At 43.8% G+C, this 21,828-nt stretch overlaps 1 protein-coding gene and 1 pseudogene across 2 annotated transcripts in view; both read left to right on the top strand.

Moving 5' to 3' along the window:
• TMEM87B (transmembrane protein 87B) overlaps nt 1-10,962 on the top strand; it is a 72,919-nt gene extending 61,957 nt beyond the window's left edge. For both annotated transcript variants that reach the window (XM_030884728.2, XM_004707933.2), the window contains exons 16-19: nt 843-916; nt 2,461-2,513; nt 7,523-7,553; nt 9,412-10,962. In XM_030884728.2, the coding sequence (XP_030740588.1) occupies nt 843-916; nt 2,461-2,513; nt 7,523-7,553; nt 9,412-9,471 (218 nt within the window). In that variant the 3' untranslated portion in view covers nt 9,472-10,962. The remainder of the gene's footprint in view (nt 1-842; nt 917-2,460; nt 2,514-7,522; nt 7,554-9,411) is intronic.
• A 10,679-nt stretch (nt 10,963-21,641) lies between these two features.
• Nucleotides 21,642-21,828, top strand: LOC115868502 (annotated as a pseudogene).

Raw genomic sequence — 21,828 nt, forward strand, 5'->3', positions numbered from 1 at the left:
CCCCGCCCCCAAAAATCAGTGCTAGGATTCTGGCTTCCAGTAAAGATGCAGTCCATTGTTTTGAACTAACCTGCTTGCTGATACTTTCGTAAACCTTTGAACAAAATATATATTAAAAACACGCAGCGCAACTGTTCAAAGACGTTGGAGAGCAACAAAAAAGCAGGCAAAATGGGAGGGTGCTGGCTGTTGAACGAAGGGAACAGACCCTTAACGCCACTTCTACAGAGCTGTTACTAAGTGTATTCCACGTCAGCGTGGTGGTGCGGGAGCATGAGTAGAGAGGCGCAGCCTAAGAGTGCCAAGAGCTAGAGTGTGAACTGAAAGAACGCCTAGAAACTGTGAGGGGAGAAATTACAAAAAGAGAGAGGCCCAGGGTAAATCCCAGATCCGGCACGTAGTTCAAACCAGCTGGAGTCTGAACGAGGCATGTGCAAACGTTAGGGCTCAAGAGGCCAGAGGGAAAGCAAAGACCATGATACAAGACCACCAGGAGCCCCCCTGGGACCAAAACTAAAGTGATAGAGACCCACCTTACTGAAACTACAGCCAAGGCCCCAGAAGCTGAAGGTGGCCTGGAAACAACTGAAATGGCCACGAAAACAAAAGTCAACAGACTTCTGAGGAAGACCAGGGGATCCAGAGTATGAGACGCCATCTTCAGAGTTGAGGGTGCAGTAACCTACTAGCCCTAGGACGAAAGAGGAAACGGACTCATAGTGCACAGGTAAACCAGTAACTCGCCTTTGAAGGAGAACAGAGCTCCTTGTTGGGCTAGTAAAGGTAAAGCACTATGGGGAAATACTGTTATAATTTTGTATTTGCAATATTTCTCATTGTAGCTGAAGGAATAAAATTAAGAGTCTCCAAAGCAGTTTCGAATGGAACAGCGAGACCTGCCACTTCAGATAATTTTGTGAGTACAGTTTATGGATGTTCAGTCTTGAAAGCTCTCAAACACTGTAATGTGAGAGCCATATTCATTGACTCAGACATGTTTTACTCAGGTTTTGGAGGAGGGAGATGTTTGGGGGGTATGAAAATATGTGTCCACTGGCAGTGCGAGCTTCTCAAGGGCTGCTCTGGAACCAGCATGAGGGTGCCCTCGGGCCTTGTTGGGGATACGTCATCTCAGGGCTTCCCCAGCCTCTGAATCGCCGTCTGCACTTTCAACAAGGCTCCGCACATCGTTCGTATGTGCATTGAAGATGGAGAAGCCCTTTTTTAGCAAAAGCTCATGGTAACTTTAAAAATTTTTTTGAACTGGTTTTAGAAGGTGCTTTATAGAACATGCTGTTGGGGAAAAGACTTGTAGTTGGCAGAATTACTATGAATGCTTTTAAAAATTTTTTTAATTATAGAAGTTTAAATACAAAAATACAGTGTCGAGATGAATTTTTAAATGCTTTTTACGTGAAATGTGGTTGTTACGAAGATAATGAAGCAAAACAGAAATATCTGTCATACAGTTCTATATTATGCTTTCATAGGTATTTTTTAACCTATGATCATTACCATGTACAGATTTATGTAAGTTTTGACAATAGTTTTTATCTGTTAGGTTGGCAAATCGTCTAATTTTAAATTTTATTCATGCAATACTAAAATGTCTCTTTTGAGTGATCTTATAGTAATTCAACTAAATTTTAAAATACGCAGCAATTATAATTACCTGGTGTTAAGCATTACTAAACATTCCGCTCCTTACAGATTTCCCCTCTGGTTATTTTAGGGCTCTTAGTTTAGAGTTCAGTATTTGCAAACCCATCAAAGGGAATACTTTATTTCTCTAAATTAAGTGCAATCAGTTCTTGATCAGAAATTGGGAGCCTGGGACCCATTCAGAGGACCAGAGTTAATACTGACTCGGTCATTGTCTCACGAGGTTAGTAAGGTGTAAACAATACTGGACCCAGAGCGCTCTAAGTAGGCAAATGGACCACAGAGAAACCTGTTCACTTGTTAGGCATCGTAAACCAACATATGCAGTTGGAGTTCTCTTTTCCTTGCTCAGGTGAGCTAACTACTGTGTCTCTCAGCAAGGGTCTCTAAATAGCACAGCAACTTGCCTGCTTTCCTTCGGGTGGATGAGCATACGTACAAGGGCTAAAATTAAAGAGGCTTTTCCAGAGTTAGTATATTTGTACCATCATTTTGAGATTGCCTTCCTATTGGAAACTGTAAGCTCATATAAAAACTTAAGAGGCATAAGAAATACAAAACTAAATACATTTACCATGGTCTCTCAGAACAAGAAAGACCACTTGTGCATTTAAAACTAAAGCCAAAAGGAAGAGTAGAAATCCAAAATCTCAAAACTAGCAACTTTTCAGGCTATATGTAAAGACTTAAAAAAAAAGTATGTTATACATTTGAATTTAAATGTTTGAATTTTACTTACATTTACTTTCTGCCTTCTGGTGTTAATAAGCAAATGCTAATACAGATATATATTTGCAGGATGAAGATTTGAAGTGGGTGGAAGAAAATATTCCTTCTTCGTTCACAGATGTGTAAATATCCTCTATTTAAGTTGGATTGGGGTGTGATTTAAAGAGAGTTCTCTTAACGGGTCATGTGCTTTTCAAACTTCATTATCTCTGGAAATTTTTGTAGCCCTCTATTACCTCTGAACGTCTCATTTATTTCATATGGAAGTGCAAAGCAAGCACAGCCCTGACCTACTTAGTCTCTTGCTCCTTCCTTTTTCACTGTGTAACAGCTATTTTAATAGCAGTGGACTATGACCAACTCAAGGCTCCCTGGTGGCCCAGTGGTTAAAGTGTTCGGCTGCTAATGGAAAGGTCAGAGGTTTGAGCCCAGCAGTAACTACTCTTGCTCTATTATGGCAAAACTTTTTTTAAAATTCATAACCAAAACAACACATATGATATGAAAGCTTTTGGAGGGAAAATAGGAGCATAGAAAAAACAGGAAGCCTCACTGTAAACTTTGGCCATTAAAATTATTCTTTAGCTATGTTCTCAACTCCGAAAGAATTCCTTGTTGGTGTTTGCACACTGGATAACACCTGCCCTCTTCTAATTCCTAATTAGATAGTTTCTTTGGGTACCAACCTCCATTGACACAGTGGCTGCTGCATCAGTGGGTTCAAATGTAGAAACAGTTTTGAGGATGGTACCAGGACCATGTGGTGTTTCGTTGTTGTGCAGAGGCCAGAGTCAACTCGATGGCACTAATAAATATAACAACAAGTGATCCAAAATCGATGGCGAGGAGGGTAGGAGGCCTAGTAAGGCGTGATCAAGGGCATTGTAACCGAGAGGAATTACTGAAACCCAAATGGAGGCTGAACATGATAGTGGGACAAGAAGAAAGTAGAAGGAAAGAACTAGGAGGCAAAGGGCATTTATAGAGGTCTGAATATAGGCATGTACATATGGAAATATATATATATGATGATGAAATAGATCTATGCATATATTTATAGGATTAGTATTAAGATAGCAGATGGACATTGGGCCTCTACTCAAGTACTCCCTCAATGCAAGAACACTTTGTATTATTAAACTGGCATTCCATGATGCTCACCTTCCCAACATGATCGCTGAAGACAAAGGTGGATGCATAAGCAAATGTGAAGAAAGCTGATGGTGCCCGACTGTCAAAAGATATAGCATATGTGGTCTTAAAGGCCTGAAGATAAACAAGCAGCCATCTAGCTGAGAAGCAACAAAGCCCACATGGAAGAAGCACACCAGCCTGTCCATGGGATCAGCTATCAGGCATCAAAGCACAGAACAGCGTATCATTGCAAATTGGGGCAGTGCAGTGTGGAGACCCAAAGCCCATCTGTAGGCAATTGGACATCCCCTTACAGAAGGGTCTCAGGGAGGAGACAACCCAGTTGGGGTGCAGTATAGCACCGGTGAAACATGCAACTTTCCTCTAGTTCTTTAATGTTTCCTCCCCCCACTATCATGATCCCAATTCTACCTCACAAATCTGGCTAGACTAGAGGATGTACACTGGTACAGATAAGAGCTGGAAACACACGGGAATCCAGGACAGATATACACCTCAGGACCAATAATGAGAGTAGCGATACCAGGAGGGATAGGGGAAGGTGGGGGGAAGGGGGAACCAATCATAATGATCTATATATAACCCCCTCCCTTGGGGGACAGACAACGGAAAAGTGGGTGAAGGGAGACATTGGACAGTGTAAGACATGAAAAATAATAATTTATTAATTGTCAAGGGTTTGTGAGGGCGGGGAATGAGCTGATATCAAGGGCTCAGGTGGAAAGAAAATGTTTTGGAAATGATGAGGGCGACAAATGTACAAATGTACTTGGCAGAATGGATGTGCGTATGGATTGTGATAAGAGTTGTACAACCCCCAATAAAATTATTTTAAAAACAAGAATAACAACAAAAACCCAAAACTACAACAGCATAGAGTGTGATCTCTCTTTTGCCTGAAGAATTTCCTTTGTTTCATATAGTAAAGGCACGTTGGTAATCACATAGATTTTTTTCTGGAAAGGTCTTTATTTCATCTTCAGTTTTTTAAAGGTATTTTTGTTGTAGGCAGGAATTCTTGGTTGACAATTGTTTTCGCTCAGCACTTCTAAAATTGCCACTCCATTGGCTTCTAGTTTGTATGGTTTCCAGCGTTGGGAGGGGGGCAGGGACTCTGCTTTAGTTCTTTTATCTTTGTTCCTCCAGGTGTTATGTGAGTGTTTTTGGGTTCTCCCCGGTGGCGTTGGACATGGGTCTCCGAGTCTTTCACTGTTAACTCGAGGATTGTAGGGGCATATGTGAGGAAGAGGAGAGGTTGATACCCATCGTTCACTTATTACAAATGCTGATTGAAAAATTCCTTTGGAATGTAAAGATTTAACGTTCATATCTGTTATTCTTAATGATTCGTGTGAAGTGAGTGAAGCTTTATGCTATTAAGACAGTGTCCAGGATTTGTGTTCACTTGTGACGGCTTTAACTCGACGAGGGATTTTGCACAATGTCACTCATAGGTGATCTGCAGTATGTCACAAGACTTGCAAGAGAAAACCATGGAAATGGAACCCAGCATTTGCAAGCATAGGAATATTGAGACAAGTGATGAATATTCGCATGATGTAGTGTATTACGATATCACCTCCAAACAAACTCACTGCCGTGAGTGACCCGAGAGGACACAACCCTGTTGCCCCTGTGGGTTTCTGAGGCGGCAAACCCTGACAGGAGCAGAAAGTCGGGCCTTTCCCCTATGGAGCGGCGGTCCATTTAAACTGCTGACCTGGAGGTTAGCATCCGCTAGATAGTATGATGGTGATAAAACATTCTGTATGGATTTTATTTCTGATATGCCATGCTGGTGAGATTAGGCAGGTTTACATCTATCCTTAAGCACTGAAGACATCTTAGTACGTTTACATATTTGTTTAGCTCTGAGGGAATTGCATTTGAGATTGCTACTTTTTAATCTTCTAAACAAGTGCTAAACCTCCAGCGTTTGTCTTCTGGGCCCTAAGCTTCCAGTTTCTTCTGTCCCCTAACGCAGGCTTCCCTGGACTTAGATTGTTTGACTCAATAGTGTCATTCCGAACCATCTGACGTGGCCCCTTCTCGCATGTAGTCTCTCCCAGTTCTCTTCTGCCTTCAGCACGGACTGCACCGTCGGGAGTGGTGTGTTGATGGGACTTTCGTGTTGTGACCTTAGCCTAACCCCTCAAAGCTCCATCACAGACTGGGGCTAGATTAAGTTTACGGACATTTTGTTTTCATCCACGTTAGCTTTTCTGAGAAAAGCTTCTGTTGTTTGCATCAGTCTCTGTCTACTGCTCTCCATTACGCAGACATATCCAGTCAGCGCTAATGGTGATAGAAGAGTAAATCAAATACTGGAGTCCATTAATGCCACTCTTCGTAATGTTTTCCTTCCTCTTAAGTTCTCAAAATCAGGTTTTCAAGTTAAATGACAGGTCACCACTTACATGTTTGGCTAACAATCCCAAACAAACAAAAATATCACGGGATTTGAAAATGATGATGCAGTTGGAGCCAGTTGTTGGGAATTGCTCATGTGCACATGTTAGCCGTTGAGGTCCCTCTTGTGTATTAGGATCTAGGATTGCTGGTCTTGGTTTGTTTTTTATTTCCATTTTGAAGTTTGAATATTTTATGTTTCAGTTAGTTTCACTGCCCAGTACAAGGGTAAGTCAAAAGGCATTGATACAAAGTCACAGAAACCTTTTTAAAACAAAAATACCAAAACATTATTTCTTGATTCCATCTAGGCCTGTCCATCTCTGAAGAGTGTTCCCATCTCTCTAACCCTTCCCAGTCAAATTCTGCACACTTCAAATTACACCACATCAAATCAGGAGTTTTGGCATACCCAGGGGACACTCAGAGGATTCTTGTTAGGTTTTGAGTTTGGGGGATGGAAAAGATTGGGCTATAGGATTGTTGGAGTGAAATGTCCCATGGCATTGTCATCGAGCAGCGCTTGCTATTGAAGAATGAGTTGGTGCATTTCCATAACGGGAAAAACCCTCGCTGCAACTTTCCTGGCTTGTTTTTTTTCTTAAAACCAATGCCTTTTTCAGGTTCCTTAAAACTTGGTATCATAGTAAGGCCCGGTGATCACCCTGTGTCCTTTAAGGAAGCGCATCAAGACTGCCCCTGGGGAATCCAAGAACTAGTCACTGACTGCGCTCACCGCTCTGCCTTGAATTTGATGGCACAGCAGATCACTTGGAAGCCACATTGTGATGGGACTTTCTGAGAGAAAGGCACCGATGATACTTAGGACAAACATTACCTGCAATAACTCTAATTGCAGAGACATGTTGGCATGCAGTCTGGATAAACTCGTGTACATACATGAACTGTTACCTTAGTGGCAATACTTTTTGACTTAGTTTGCCTAAAACACACATTCTAAAATGTACATAAATTCTCAATACGCACAGAGCCCAGTGAGTTAAAAATAGGAATACGGTGGCACCACGGGTACTCCACCGGAAACGAGCATCACTGGGCTCTTCAGCGCTTTTCAAGTCAGGACGTGCCCTCCTAAGACCCTGTACGTTAGATGTGGCTAATTTTAAAAGGGTCATTCCTTCGACCGTTCATTCCATTTTCTTTGCTGTCGTATTCTGTTGCATAAACATAACAGATTTACCCACATGGAGTTCTTTTCAGATACTGAAAGTAGTTCCACTGCCATTAAGCCCATTCCAATTCATAGCGATCTTCTATAGGGTTTTCAAGACTATAAATCTTTATAGGGGCCTCTAGCCTCATCTTTCCTGCTCAGAGCAGCTGGTGGGTTTGAACCACCAACCTTGCAGATATCAGTCCAGTGCCTACCCACAGTAAAAATAGTGTTGCTATAAAGCATTCCCATGTCTGTTGGTGAACCGAGGTATTCTGTGGGCTGTATGTATCTGGGAATGAGAATTGGTGGATCATGGGTCATGACCACTTTAATAGAAATGCTAAACTTACTATCATTGTAAATTTGTTTTCTCACCCCCTTTCATTTCAGAGCTCTTCCAGTGTTAGTGGATTCAGATGAGGTAAAAGATATATTTTCTTATTTCTTAGAGATGTGATTTTCAGAAGTAGAAATGTACTTCAGAAGGAAACTGAAAGTTACTTTTTTAAATGATTACAAGTTAAGCAGACAAACAGACACTATTGATTGATTTGTGGGTAATGTTTAAAGAAGCTTGATTCTCATTTATAAACAGTAAGATGAATGTTTATTGGTGTATATATAAGGGAAGGTTGTTTTGTGAGCTAATTTTCTAAGACCCTGTAAATATAGTTAAGAGTTTGGACTATTTTTAAATGACAGTTTGTCTAAATTAATCTCATACTTACAAATATTGTGCCGGGCTATTGAATAGTTTCCATTTGACTTTCACCCACTAAGGAAATTTGAATAGAGGCATGGATTTAGGAAAGCTTTTTGAAGAATTAAGAAGTAATGTGGGTCATCTGAACTTTGAAGGGTGGTCCAAGACAGGAGAAGGCTGCAGTGAGAGCATTAGAGACGGAGGCCAGGAGCGTCCGTTTCTGAAAAGGAGGAGGAAAGGGGCACGAGTGGCTGCTGAGGGGGGTTGTGTGCAGGCTGTAAATGCGGAGAGAAGCCACAGCCCCGCTCATTGAAGAGGAAGGGAAATGTGCGGGCATCAGGGTGGTAGTTGGACTGGGATAGGATGGAAAGGTTTGAGAAGGCTGTAGTCGTTTGTCATGTCCTTGCTACAAAAGCGCCGAGCTTTTGTATAGAAAGATAAGCTGTAGCATTACTTTAGAGAATTTAAAATAGTTACTTGATGTAAAACTGATTTACAGAATCAGGTAATAGGCACCAGAAGAACCCCTCAGAGATATATATGTATCTGTATATACATATATTGTTGAGAGCGGTGGGGTCGGAGCAGAGACCCCAAACCCATCTGAAGACAATGGTACATCCCCTCACAGAAGGGTTACAGGAAGGGTGCAGTATAGCACCGATGAAACACGCAATACTCCTCTGGTTCTTTGAGACTTCCTCAACTCCCCCCACCCACCATCATGACCCAGTCCTGCCTTGCAGTTCTGCCTAGACCAGAGCATGTACACTGGTACAGATAAGAGCTCACGACACGCAGAATCCAGGTCAGGTAAATTCCGCAGGAACAGAAATGGGAGTAGTGATACCAGGAAGGTAGGGGGAAGGTGAGGAGAGTAGGAGAGGAAGGGGGAAAGGGGGAACTGATCACAATGATTGACATATAACACACACACACAGGAACAACAGAAACCATGGGAGAAGGAAGACAGCAGTCAGTATATGACATGAAAAATAATAATTTTTAATCTGTCAAGGGGTCATGAGGGTGGGGGAGGGGAAGAGGAGCTGATACCAAGGACCCAAATAGAAAGTGAATGTTTAGAAAATGATGGCAACATATGTACAAATGTGCTTGAGACAACTGGTGTACGGAATGTTATAAGAGCTGGAAGAGCCCCCAATAAAATGATTCATAATCTCAAAGATACATTAATGGAATAAAAATGAAGCAGATCCCTACCAAAATTTCTTTGAGTTCTACCAAAGAAATCCATTTTAGCTCTCCTTGCCTCACTGGAAATTCTGAACCTAGTGTATTTTCTAGGTAGCAGGAAGCTGACGTTTTCTGAACTTCACAGGTAGATAGATAATTGTCTTATAGGAGGAGGTTTCAAAAAGTTCATGGAAAATTTTCATTATCATTTAATTATGTTTTCTACATATTTTTAAAGCCCTCTTGTATTATGAATATGAAAATTATGGTTTTTACTTTTTATTATTTTAGTACTTTAGAGTATAATATGGAATGATTGTTTTGGTTCTGAAGGCAACATCCACTGTTTGAATGCTTATCTTTTGTCCCCACCCCTTAGGAAATCATGACCAGATCTGAAATGGCGGAAAAACTGTTCTCTTCAGAAAAGATAATGTGATTGGGACGCACACGAGGGAAACCTGCATGCTGTTGGACACCATCTTTCCTGAAAACAGAGAGCTTTGCTTTCATACGGCATGACAAGCTCTCAGAGTACAGTCCGGAAAATCTATGTATTACAAGGAATCCGGGCACTAGGCGGGTCCTGCCAACCCTTTTAAAACTGACTTGTGGATGTCAGTTTAATAGCTGTTAAATTATCTGGATTTGGAAGTCATCTGAGAAAAGTATTATGATAAAGATACGTGCTGATTCCTCGATTTTCAACTATCTTGTTATCTGACATTTGATGTTTATGAGCATGTAAAAAAATCTACTTTCCCCTATCTTGCACATTTTCGGTATAACTTCTGGCAGTAGCGAGTGCTGAAGTGCAAGATGAAACTGACTCTGATGGTTAAGGTGATGTGTCACTCAGCCCAGACCGCGATTCTTAGTGGTTGGCCAGTTATGTAGTGCTGAATGATTGAATGACAACTCCTCTTGCACTTTGTAATCTCATATACTTGCCCTCCACTTTTGCAAAATGCCAATTTTCACATAATGACCTGGAACCTAACCGTGTTGATAAAGCGAGGAGTTGGTTCATGCATAAATGCCCTTCACTGATGGCTGACAGGCCTGTGGCTTGGGAAAATATGACAATTACTGTTCTTCTGTAACCTTTGAGATAATGTGACCCTTCTAAAGTGTGGTAGAACAGTGTCTCCATCTCCGGAGACATACTGCTAGATGCAGTAATACTTTTCTTTGGCTTTTATACTGATTTGATCCCAAGTAAAACTTGGTTAACATCAGAACATAAGCATGCTTATGTGTTCAGTTTTGCTTGTCTTCTGCACAAAGCCCTTGTTTGTAAATAACACCATGAACAGAGCAAATCATGGAGTTAAGCCTTCCCTGTCTGAGCTCAGGGAGACCCCCGGGTACCATCTTCCCGGCATAGAGAAGAGTCTGGAAGGTCAGTTCCAAAGATCTCTGTCATTGCTCCATCTCAGGCTGTGTGTTCATGTGCTGCTGCTCAATTTGCCTTGGGCAGGTGTGGGACACCTGGCCATATGGCTCTCCGGAACACTTCTTCCCTGGCAAGACAAAAGACTCGTGATCAGGGAACCTTGAGGGAGCTAGAACCTTATCTTTTACACGATCTGATATATTATGTTTCATAATAAATATATGTATATATATTTAAATGCACAGTTGATTGCTGTTAATCTTTCAGTTTCTTAACATTCGATCATGTGTTCTTTATTTTGTTAAGACATATAATGTATACTTAGAGAGTTTTGTTTTCATATCTTTTTTTAAAATAGTTTTCTAAACTTGAAAAGGACTTGAGTGCAGTCCGCTGCAGATGTGAATGTTTCGCCTTTTCGTGACCAAAGATGGGGGCGTGGGTGTGCTGCTCTACGGGAAGGAGCTGGTGAACTCAGAAGGGACTTCATGGAACTCTGAGTAAGAAGGCATTAAAATCTTAACTCATACAATATTTCTGTACAACAACACTTACCTTTTTTCACTGGAGCCACAAAGTACCCTCTACTTTTGCTTTCATACGCCTACCTTTGAATTTATTTCTCACTCACATTGCACAGGGCAGAGTGCAGAACACTTACGTCTGGTCGTTGCACTGTGCTGGTGGCAAGGCTATTGAGGGTGACATGGACTGTTACAAGAACACACAGATCTGTCTTGGATGAAGTGCAGCCACTCAGAAAGCTCCCGCGAGGCGAGGCGAGGACACTAAGACTTTGTCTCATGAACTGTGAACGTATGTTTTCAGGAGAGACCTATTATAGCTGAAGGACTTGCTGCTTGCTGGTGGAGTGGAGGGGCAGGGAAGAAGGGGAGGTGTCTGATGAGGTGGATCGGCACAGTGGCTGCAGCAGCTCTGAGGCCGGCACTTTTGATTTAGACCCAGGGTCGCTGTGAGTCAGAACCGGCCGGCAGCACCTAACAAGCAGTGATGTCTCTTGAAAGATATTTTCAAATACATTTTAACTAGGTGGGCGTTTAGGCAAGGGTACAGAGTTGGCAAACATTACTGAGGAAAGCATGGGTTTCAAGATCATTGCTCTGAGACATGGCCCCGAGGGAAAGAATGTGTGACAGTCTGGGCTTCATTGCCTAATTTCTGCCATACCACATTCCCACCCATCTGGTGTTGCCATATTTGGCTTTTCTGCCATGGTCGTGTTCCACGTCAGCAGTTGAGTGAGAGCAGGCTGTCACCCTACCATTTTTACACAGTCCTCCTGATGCTGGATGCCAGAGCCTGCCCTTCCGACCGGTGTGGTCTGTGCCAGCTTACAGGCATGGCATGGTTTTGTAGGCCGTAGTGTCTATGGGAGCAAATTGCCAGGTCTTCTGCCTCAGAGCTGCAGCTGCATTCAAACCACAGCAGGCTGTCAGTTATCGGCCAAGTGCTTAACCACTGCACCACCAGGGCTCCAGCTCACAGGAGCTGCAGGCTTGGTGAGAGGGGGGTGGGAGGTGATGATGTAAAATGTGATGAGGGAAAACTGGCTCACGAAAGCTCGCCTTCCTTCTACAGCCAGAACGATAGATCGCGCTGCTGACCCCAGCTACACGCTGAGGCAAAGTTTCCTCTGTAGAGAAAGCAGGATCTCTCTCAAGTAGCCACATCAGAAATGTTGGAATCTTTTTGGGTCATGTGCTGTGTCTGTCACTTCCATTGGTAAATTGTGCTGTCTGATGCTGCCCGATGAGCATCAGAGGGTCTCCAGGGCCCTAGTGGCGGGAGCCACTTTCAAGGTGATTCTAATCCGTAGGGACCCCTGATCACACAGCCCACCTTTGGGCCAGTAGTTGAGTGCTTTGCCACTTGTGCCTGGGGCCTGCGCAGCACTCAGAAATGGGCCTGGGCCGCAGCTGTGCTGCAAAGGAGGCTGCGTAGATGTTTTACCACAGGCTCTTGCATGACCCATCACCCCTGGTCACCAAGACCCCCCCCCCTCCCCATGGGGCCACAATGGCTTATCCTTAGGATGCCATCAAGATGGGCCTTCCTAGGATCGAAGCGATCTGGGAGAAAGAGTTGAATTATAGGGGTGTTTGCAGGTAAAGTGTGTATGTGTCCTTATGTAGTTCATAGTAGACTTCTGTATTGTGTGAAATTGCCTAAAAGGGAATTTTCACTATTAGACTTAAATGGGCATTTATAGGTCTGCTTTGAGATAGTTTATTTTGTTTACTTCAAAAGTAACAAAAAATAGGGGAATCTGATTTTTTTTTAATTAGCTCATATGGATATCATAACATTCTATAGTTCAATCACATCTATCAGTATTGTACAATTGTTACCACGATCAGTTTCAAAACATTTTCTTTCTTCTAGAACTCCTTGACATCAGTTCCCCTTTTTCCAGAAATCTGAATTTTTTAAGCCTGATGTTAAAAGGTTCCCATACTTTTCCTGAGAAGAAATACTACTTTTAAAAATCTTTCATATCCTCCAGAAAACACCGACATTTAACCCTATGAACAGTATATTATGTTTGGACAACTATAATGTCAAGACTGAAAGTATAGAAATGTACATATTAAGGTTAACTCTTTTTTTTCCTTAAGGAGTTTGAGACTTACAGTACACACACTAGGCTGTTTGTTTTATATGTCAGAGATGTCATGCTAGATTTTAGGTTACTGGTTCTGGTACTTGTGTCTCTTGGTATGATCGACAGCATGCGAAAAGCAATAAAAACACCAAGCCTTATACAAAAGAAATTTTCCTTATTGGGTCAGATGATGGTAAGTGACAGAGCCGGATTTCTAACGACATGCACATTATGATACAGGTGCTCAATATCACATTCAACTTGTCTAGGACTAGAAAAATGTTCATTACTTTGGGGAGAAAGCTTAGGGGGTTAAGAAGTTATATGTTCTGTTTGGGTTAAATTATGTAATTTGGAAGAGTATGGTTTAATTATAGGGCAGACCTATTTGAAGGATTTTTTGTTTGAAAAGTAGGTGTACTTTTGTGCCTTAATATTTGTTCTCACTTATAATAAAATTCTTTCTGAAATTTTGGATGATCGATTCTTGGTAATGTTAATGCTAGATTGTGTAAATCTATAGGAAATGCAGACCAATAGGTAGCAGAAGGACAAGAACGAAATGCAGAGGAGGCCAAACTAATAGCAGACATGGAAGAGTGTTCAACAACAGTATGTAACTAAATTGTCAAAGGACATGAACGTACACGTATAGCAGCACACAGACATGACTGCTGGTAGTGGTGGTAATGTAATCCAAACATCGATATGGAAAGAAGTTAATATGTTTATACCCTCTCATTCGTGGTTTTTCAAATGATCCAAATTCAGAATAAGACTTCTGTATATTAAAAAATGTTTATTAGAACATTATTTGAAGTAGAGGCAAAATTAGGAAAATAGTTAATGTCAGCAACAGAACAGTTGAACTGTGGTCTAACCAGCTGCTTTATGGAATATCGTGAAGCCATGACGGAGTCCTGGTGGTGCAGTGGTGAGTACCCGACTCTTAGGGACGGGTTAGACCCTTAAGTAGTTCCAACTCCCCAGAGTTCCACAGGGATGTACAGCCTTGCGTACCCCTACCAGGGCAGGACTACTACGTCCTGTGAGTTGGAACTAACTTGCGGTTGTGGGCTGGGTGTTTTGTTTGGTGCAGCAATTGTACAGATGTATAATAGCAGTACTTGATACCAGACATAGACTTCAGCACGTGAGCTTTCAGCTCTGTGAAAACAGAATTGCATGGGCGTGCACTTATGGTTAGTGATGTTTGGCTTAAGTGGGCTGGGTCACAAGTGGATTCCAGTGGGTTAAGACAAGTTTATCTCTTGTTCGTGGGACAGCTCTTCGGTAGGTGTTTAGGATGGCCTCCCACACAACCCTCCTCGGGACCACGCCCAACATCCCCTGGGCCCTTGCTAGATACACCCACCAAAGGTGGTGGTGGTGGTAGTAGTATAGCCAGACTTGCAAGCGGAGTACATCGTTACCACACTGGAGTCCATTGGCGTGACAATACCTAGCTGCTGGTCAATAACCACATGCCTGCCTACCTTTCTATGAAAGGAAAGGGCAGATTTTTGACTGGCCAGCCAATGGCCACAGATTATTTGCAGACAATGGATTTTGTGGGACTCAACCCTCTACTCCCTTATCTATCCCCCCATGTTTTCTGTGATTCAAATTTGAAGCATAAATTATGTTAAAAATTATAGTCCCCTAACTAGCCTAAAATCTAGCAATTAGTGTCTCAGGCACAGCTTATTCTATTAATAAAATCTGCCCTTCTGTAGGTAAGTAGAATTTGGAAGGTTTTCTTCATGGGCGTTCCCCCAGCCTGGAGAGGCCGGTGTGGGCTCGTCGGCTCACGTAGTAACAGTGGTGATACTTTAGGGGTCGTCAGTGCATCAGCTTGACTCGACGGCAGTGGGGTTTCGCGGTTACCAACACTCAGGGTACTAGGCTTCGTCAACCATTTTCTTTTCGCAATAGCTAATGACTTACCCCTGTCCTTGAAGTGATGGCCGCTCAGGGCCGCCTCCTGTGAGAGGCCGGACACCTGCTCCCTGGGCTTGTCGGTGCTGGCTTTCCTGCAGGAGATTGCCAGACTTTGCTTCCAGGTGCCTCCAACCCTTTCATTAGCACCTGACCACGTCGGACATTTGTACCACCCAGGGACTCCAGTCAACAAGGTGACAAAACAACAAAAACCAGCTCGTGCCCATGGAGACGATTCTCATTCGTGGTAACCCTATAGGGCGGGGTCGAGCTGCCCCTTTGGTTTTCTGAGGCCATAAGTGTATGGGAGCACAACGTCTCATCTTTCTTCCTGGGAGTGGCTGGTGGGTTTGCACTGCTGGCCTTGGGGTCTGCAGCCCAGCGTGTAGCCAGTATGCCACCAGGCACTTTATGTCCCCGTTTATCAATGAGGAAACAGACATGGCGGTCTTAAACAACTTCCCAAAGGGCACTGTCAAGTAAGTCATGAAACATAATGCTGGTGGGTCAGTCCTTTGCTAGGAAGAGGTGGGCTGTCATTAACAAACACATGTTTGGTTGTTAGAGGGTGAGGGCGGGAATGTATCCAAGTGCCTAGTTCTCGGCGTTACACGGCAACTAAGGTTATAGAAAACTGCAACCGTGGTTGTCAACACAAACTCCCTGTGAGCGTCAAACATTCTAGGATGGATTTATTCACTTGGAAATGAAGTTTCCCAGAGAAGTTGGAGGCTTACATATGGTGGGTTTACTGCCAAATTCTTCTTATGGGGTAGATTTCAAGTGTAAATAGTTTTGTTTTTTAACAGTTTTATTGACACTTCCTCCACATGTCATATAATTCAATAATTCAGTCATATCAAGAATTGTACAGTTATCACCACATTCAATTCTAGGACATTTTCTTCTCCCTTGTATTCACTATCATTCATGTAAATATTTTCTCTTAATTGTGGCAAAAATATACACAACAAAACATGCTCCAATTCAACAACTTCTACATGTATAACTCAGTGTCATTGATCATACATACTCTTCGTGCTGTACAACCATTATTGATACCCTTTTCCAAATTATTCCCTCACCATTAACAACCTCAATGCTCCCTAAGCAACAACTCTTCCTCCTGCATCCATGATAACCATTGGTCAAGTTTGGTTTCTCTTTAAAAATAGTTTCCGTGATAATAGTATTCACATGTCATACACTTCCATGGTTAAATCGCTTTTAACAAAGGTTGTCTAACACTCCCTGCCCCCTCCCAAATTCATCATTTGCTCCCCAAATCCATCACCTTCCCACCCCACCCACCATGTCCCCCATAAACCACTGCAGCAGTTATTGTGTCTATGCACCCACTCCTGTGCTTCACAACTGGGAAACCCAAGAGAAAGAATAAAGTACAGAAAGAGCAAGAAAATAATATAAGATGAAAATAAAGAGTAAATATTTTAAAAACCAGAGAAGAAATTTCTGTTGTGGAACAAGTGATAAATTCTTGAGCCTAGAGCAAATTCAGGTTGGGTCAAGAGGGAGGTCAGCTGACAAAGTATCACACCAGGTTTCTATCCAGCATCATCAAGTTTACAATCATCTGCGTCTGATAATAAGCTGTTTGAGTCCCTCACCTGTGGCCAGAGGCTTCATCCGAGTAGATAGTCTGCAGATGGATTTGGGGCTCCCACTGCCCTCCATTGCCTTCGACAAATTAGGTGCTCATGATTTTACCTGATACTTTTCCCTTCATCGTATTTGGATTTTGTTACTGTCATCTTTGGATCGCAGAGGCTGGTGTGCTTCTTCAAGGTGGACTTAACTGATGCTGTTTGTTTGAATAGAAGCCTTTCAGAGCCCAGACCCTATTCCATTTGATAGCCAGACAAGCTGCTTTCTTCCCCACATTTGCTGTAGCACTCTTATCGCCAGTGGTCTCTTCATGAAGGCTAGTATCAAGCAGGGCCATGTGTAAGACCTAACTGTTCTTGGATTGGGGCTAAAATTAAGGAGGAGCCCAGAATCCATCTGCTTGTCCACGGGTTATGAGCAACTCTGGTTGACTTTGGCAGTCGTATTATGACAGCAACAACAACATAGAAACAAAGAGACATTGTCGATCATCTCAGAGGTATAAGGCTACTGCACTGATAACACCAATAATGTATCCAGTGACAGAAATTAAGATGCTGTTGATAGGAGTTTATGTGACTGTAGTCCAACTGCAAGCTGCAATCCATGAGTTGTTGCTTTATACAGGTTGATTTCTTAATTGAGCTCTGTATACACTGAGCATGGACGTTAATGCTAGGGGGGAATGTGCTGTCTTATTTATTACAAGTGCAGATCCTCGCCTATCAGATTTAAACCTGTCATATTAATGCAAGAGGAGCATTGAGGTACTAAGTCCCTTTCATTGGACACCCACTAAGTCAGGGGTCTCGCTCAAGGTCCAATAACCACCATTGCCACAGTCTTGAGCCACTCTTTGCTTCCTCTCATAACTCCAAGGGCACAGATAAGTTTTAGGTATGGCCCAGTTAATTCAGCCGGGCTTCCCGGTGGAGTCCTGGTGTGGCCCTTGGGGGATGCCATGTTCGCTGTAAGGCCAGCGTCTAAGGTCATCATAGTGCTTAGTCCATGGTGAGGTTCTCCGGAGGTTGGGTGAAAACATATTCGCAGTGTCTACCAGATATGTAAACTCAGCTTGACCCTCCGCTGAGGTTCCCTACAGTTAGTTAGGGTTAGCATCCCTTCCTGCTGTGAGGTTGCTCATCCCATTGACCCACGACAAATAGCAGGCCTCGTGAAATGCAGGTGCTCCTCTGCCCTGCTCTTCGCTTGATTTTCCAGCAAGGGTCTCCTCTCCTTCCTGTGGGTTTGTCGCAGCCTCATCTCCCACGCTGTGTGGCATCAAGTGGATGGTCTTCTCCCTTTCCCCTTCTGCCTCCCAGGAGTGGAGTGGCCCCCAGCCCATGTGAGGTGGCTTCTTTCAAGGTGATTTTTGTGAAGTGGGATGATGTGTGGTTCATGCCCTGTAGGTAGTCTCTACCCTTTTGTTTGGGAATTAGTCTCCAAGAGTTGTTTAATTGGCGCTTCTCCTTATAGTAGTGGACTCGTGCACTATTTGCCCTTCTGTGCCCTTCAGTCAGCATCCTGGGTTCCAGGTCCCTCCGTGTCATGCAGTGCTTCATGCTTTCCCTACTGACTTTTAGGGAGACATACTGTTCCACTGTGTATGTACCGGTTTCTTCATCCATTCGTTCACTGTTGGGCATTTGGGCTGCTTCCCATTTCTTGCTATTGTGAGCTGTGCCGCTGCTATGACCCTGGGAGAGCATACATCCACTCGTGTTGTGTCTCTTATTTCTTGAGGTGTGTGCCTAATAGTGGGATTGCTGGACCAAAGGGTGTTTCAAGTCCCAGTTGCTTTAAGTATCACCATGTTGTGGGTTCGGGTGAAAAAGACCACTGCAGTGCCCTATTGAGACTATGTGAAGTCTTCCTTGTTTATCAGGCTGGCCCGGACTGCAGGGGGCGGTGTTCCAAGGGACCTATCCACCACACTGCAGTGCCCGTCTTCCCTGGCCTCTTTTATATAACTCAGGGAGGGCAGATTACAGAAAGCAGAAGAAAAAGCAAGTTAAAACTCATGTATCACTAAGTAAGCAGTGCTGACTGAAGTAAAACAAATGGGCTTTGTTTTATGATCCCATCCCTGGATTTCATCTCCAGCTTCTCTCCTGGTTAGGGGAAGTGAACACAGCACCCTGGTTCCTGGGAGAAAGACTCACAGCTTCTCTTGATGAGGGGAGAGGGGTAGTTGAAACAAGAATTGCTCTGAAGGCACTTACACACCTGCCTTCCACTGTGATGTTAAAACAGGTGACCTCAGGCCAAGCCGAGGCTGGTCAGAGGGGGCGGGGAGGGTACCCTCACGGAAAAGTGTTCTGTCTACACGTGGCAATATGAGCTTGTCGATTTCAATGATAGCTGGGGTCGATCTTGTCCCGGGAGTCAGGGTTGTGTGGAGCAGATGTCTTTTAAGCAGTTGGGGACAGTGTTTAGTAGTATGTTTTACTACCTTATGATCTTATAGGATAATGCTTCTCAACCTTCCTAATGCTGCGAGCCTTTCATACAGTTCCTCATGTTGTGGTGACCCCCAACCATAACATTATTTTCGTTGCTACTTCATAACTGTACTTTTGCTACTGTTATGAATTGGGCGACCCCTGTGAAAGGGTTGTTCGACCCCCAAGGGGTCGAGACCCACAGGTTGAGAACCACTGTGATAGAATGTCAGGGTAGGGTTGAGATTAAGGGAATGATTTGGTGAGATTAAGGTTGAGATTAGGGGAATGAATTTGGTGTCTCGTATAGATGAGAGTCCTGTTTTCTTATGATTTACATTAATTATAATAAAGGAATAGGGCTCTGGTGGAACAGATCAGAGGGGATGGGGTTCGCTCTTTGGCGATGATGGAGATGACCAAGTTGGGGTGAGGGGGTGGGGTCTATACCTGCCACTTACCTAGGTGGTCTAGGTGGGAGGAATGAAGCAATAGCCTACTCAGAGAGCAGGTTGCTTATCTGAGCAGCTTGGGGTGCTGACCAGGGGCTGGCGTCAGGGACAGGTGGTGAAAAGCTAGGTTTGTGAAGCGGGATGGCTTTTGGGCCCTTAGAATTTTAGTCTTTGTCTCATGCCCAGAACCCCTGTCTGTGTTTTGTAAGACCCAGACTCCCTGCTTGTGCTTTGTAAGACCCTCTGTTGCAGTTTTGATTTGTAGTGTATGCTAATACCTTGTTAAAGGGCCAGGTGTGTGCTAACTGCTACCCAAATGTGTTAGTCTGGGTACTTTAAAGAAACAAAACCAGAGAAACCCATATGTGTAAGAGAGAGTTTTGTATAAAGGGTATATGAAGAAACATGAAGAAAACATCCCAACCCAGTGCTGCCCAAGCCCACAAGTCCAACATTAACCCATATGTCCAACACCAGTGCACATAGTCCTCCTCCATCTCACAAAACACACACTTTGATGCCAACTGCAGGAGGAAAGCCGAATCAGTGAACATGTAAACATCTCAGCGCTGGCAGGGGTCTCCACACGGCTGCTCCAGCACCCAGGGCTGCATCCGGGTAGGTCCATGTGGCTTCTCCTTGGGGATGTCTTGCAGGAAGTCAGCCTGGCCAGCTGAAGCAGGGAACTGCTAAAGCAGCTGCACCCTGGTTTGACCATCACAAAGCAAGAGACCAGAGAACTCGAAAGGCGAGGCTCACTGAGCCATTTATCCCTCCGCCCTTCAATTAATCCCACGTGTTTATCAGCCAAGTTGGCACAATAACTCACCAAATAAGTTTAAAAAAAAAAAAAGCCTGTGAATGGCTTTGCTCTTTGCACATGGGGGCGGGGGGTGTTCCTGTGTGTAACGTTCACTCTTCATGGCCCCTCCAGGCTGTCCTGTAGAGTGGTCCCCGCTCACTTAGCTCCATGCTGTCCTATCCCCGTTATTGAGGAGTTATGGGGGGAGGGTATCACACCTGAGCTCCCTTGGCTTGGGCCCAGAGTCATGTCTATTTGTCCTTCTATCTGTCCCGGGCTGGTCTCGCAGAGCTAGGTCCCTGCAGCTCGGCCAGTTACCCACTGTAGTTAGCTCCTGGGATAATTTGATTGGGAGATTTGGGAATCTGCTCTAGTCAGTTAGTTTAGCTCGGAGGGTCGATGACAAAGGGGAGTCTGTCGACGGATGGTGCTGTCTTTTATTTTAGTCAATGTGTGTCTAACTTATCTTTATGCCGAGAATCCTGCCTTACGGGAGTGTAGGATACCCCTCGGTGCCATTCTCTGCCCAGTTCCTCCTGTGAATGCTACTCGGTTGCCATCTTGCTAGAGACTCTAAGATAGGATTTCTAAATCAACTGTACGGCATTACAAGTTAAGCTCTTGCCTATCAGCTGAAAGATTGACAGTTCAAACCCACCCAGCGACAGGCTAGCCATTTGCTTCTGAAAAATCACAGCTACAAAAGCCGATGGAGCAGTTCCTCTCTGTGCACGTTAGAATCCACTCCCTTGTAAATCATTTTGACACTAGTCCCTTATAGCCATTTTGGGAAAATAAGGTGCATTGAAAGTTTCTGTATGATGACCAGAGGGCCGACCCCACCATGAGACATGACGTCCTCTCATTGACCCACAGCACCAGGGGCCAGCACTGGAGACACAGTGAGGGAACTGTGCCCAGTCTGCCCCTGGCGGCGAAACAGGAAAGGAATGCAACAGAGCAGCAAGGGGAGCAAAGCAACAAAGTCCCCAAGGAATCCCAAATAGATTTTCCATAAGATAGGCTGGATAAACAATCCCGAGGAGAAAACAGCTGGACCGATGGTTCTAGTGGGACATGGGAGAGGAGGAGGTGGGGGAAAGGAAGGGAGAGCCAACAAACTCAGGGACAAGGGAATATTAAGAGATCTAAAATCGATGGTGAGGAGGGTGTAGAATGCCTAGTGGGGTTTGATCAAGTGCAATGTAGCTGAGAGGAATTACTGAGAGCCAAATGAAGCATAAACATGATAGTGGGACAGGAGGAAAGTTAAAGGAAATAGAGGAAAGAACTAGGAGGCAAAAGACATTTATAGAAGTCTAAAAATAATACTTAGTTGGCAGGGGAGATGCCATGATCACGAAGGTGGTTTTCCCCGGGCGAGGCTTATCCATTGCCCTTCAGATGTGCTGACCCCTGCGATTGCCCCAAATGTGGGAAACTCGACTGCATAATTTGTGGTAGTGGGGGACTGCATAATTTGTGGTAGTGGGGGACTGCATTCGCGTTCTCCCG

This window comes from Echinops telfairi, unplaced genomic scaffold (assembly GCF_000313985.2).
Source record: "Echinops telfairi isolate 266 unplaced genomic scaffold, ASM31398v2 ScPeMD7_11;HRSCAF=52, whole genome shotgun sequence".
NCBI lineage: Eukaryota > Metazoa > Chordata > Mammalia > Afrosoricida > Tenrecidae > Echinops > Echinops telfairi.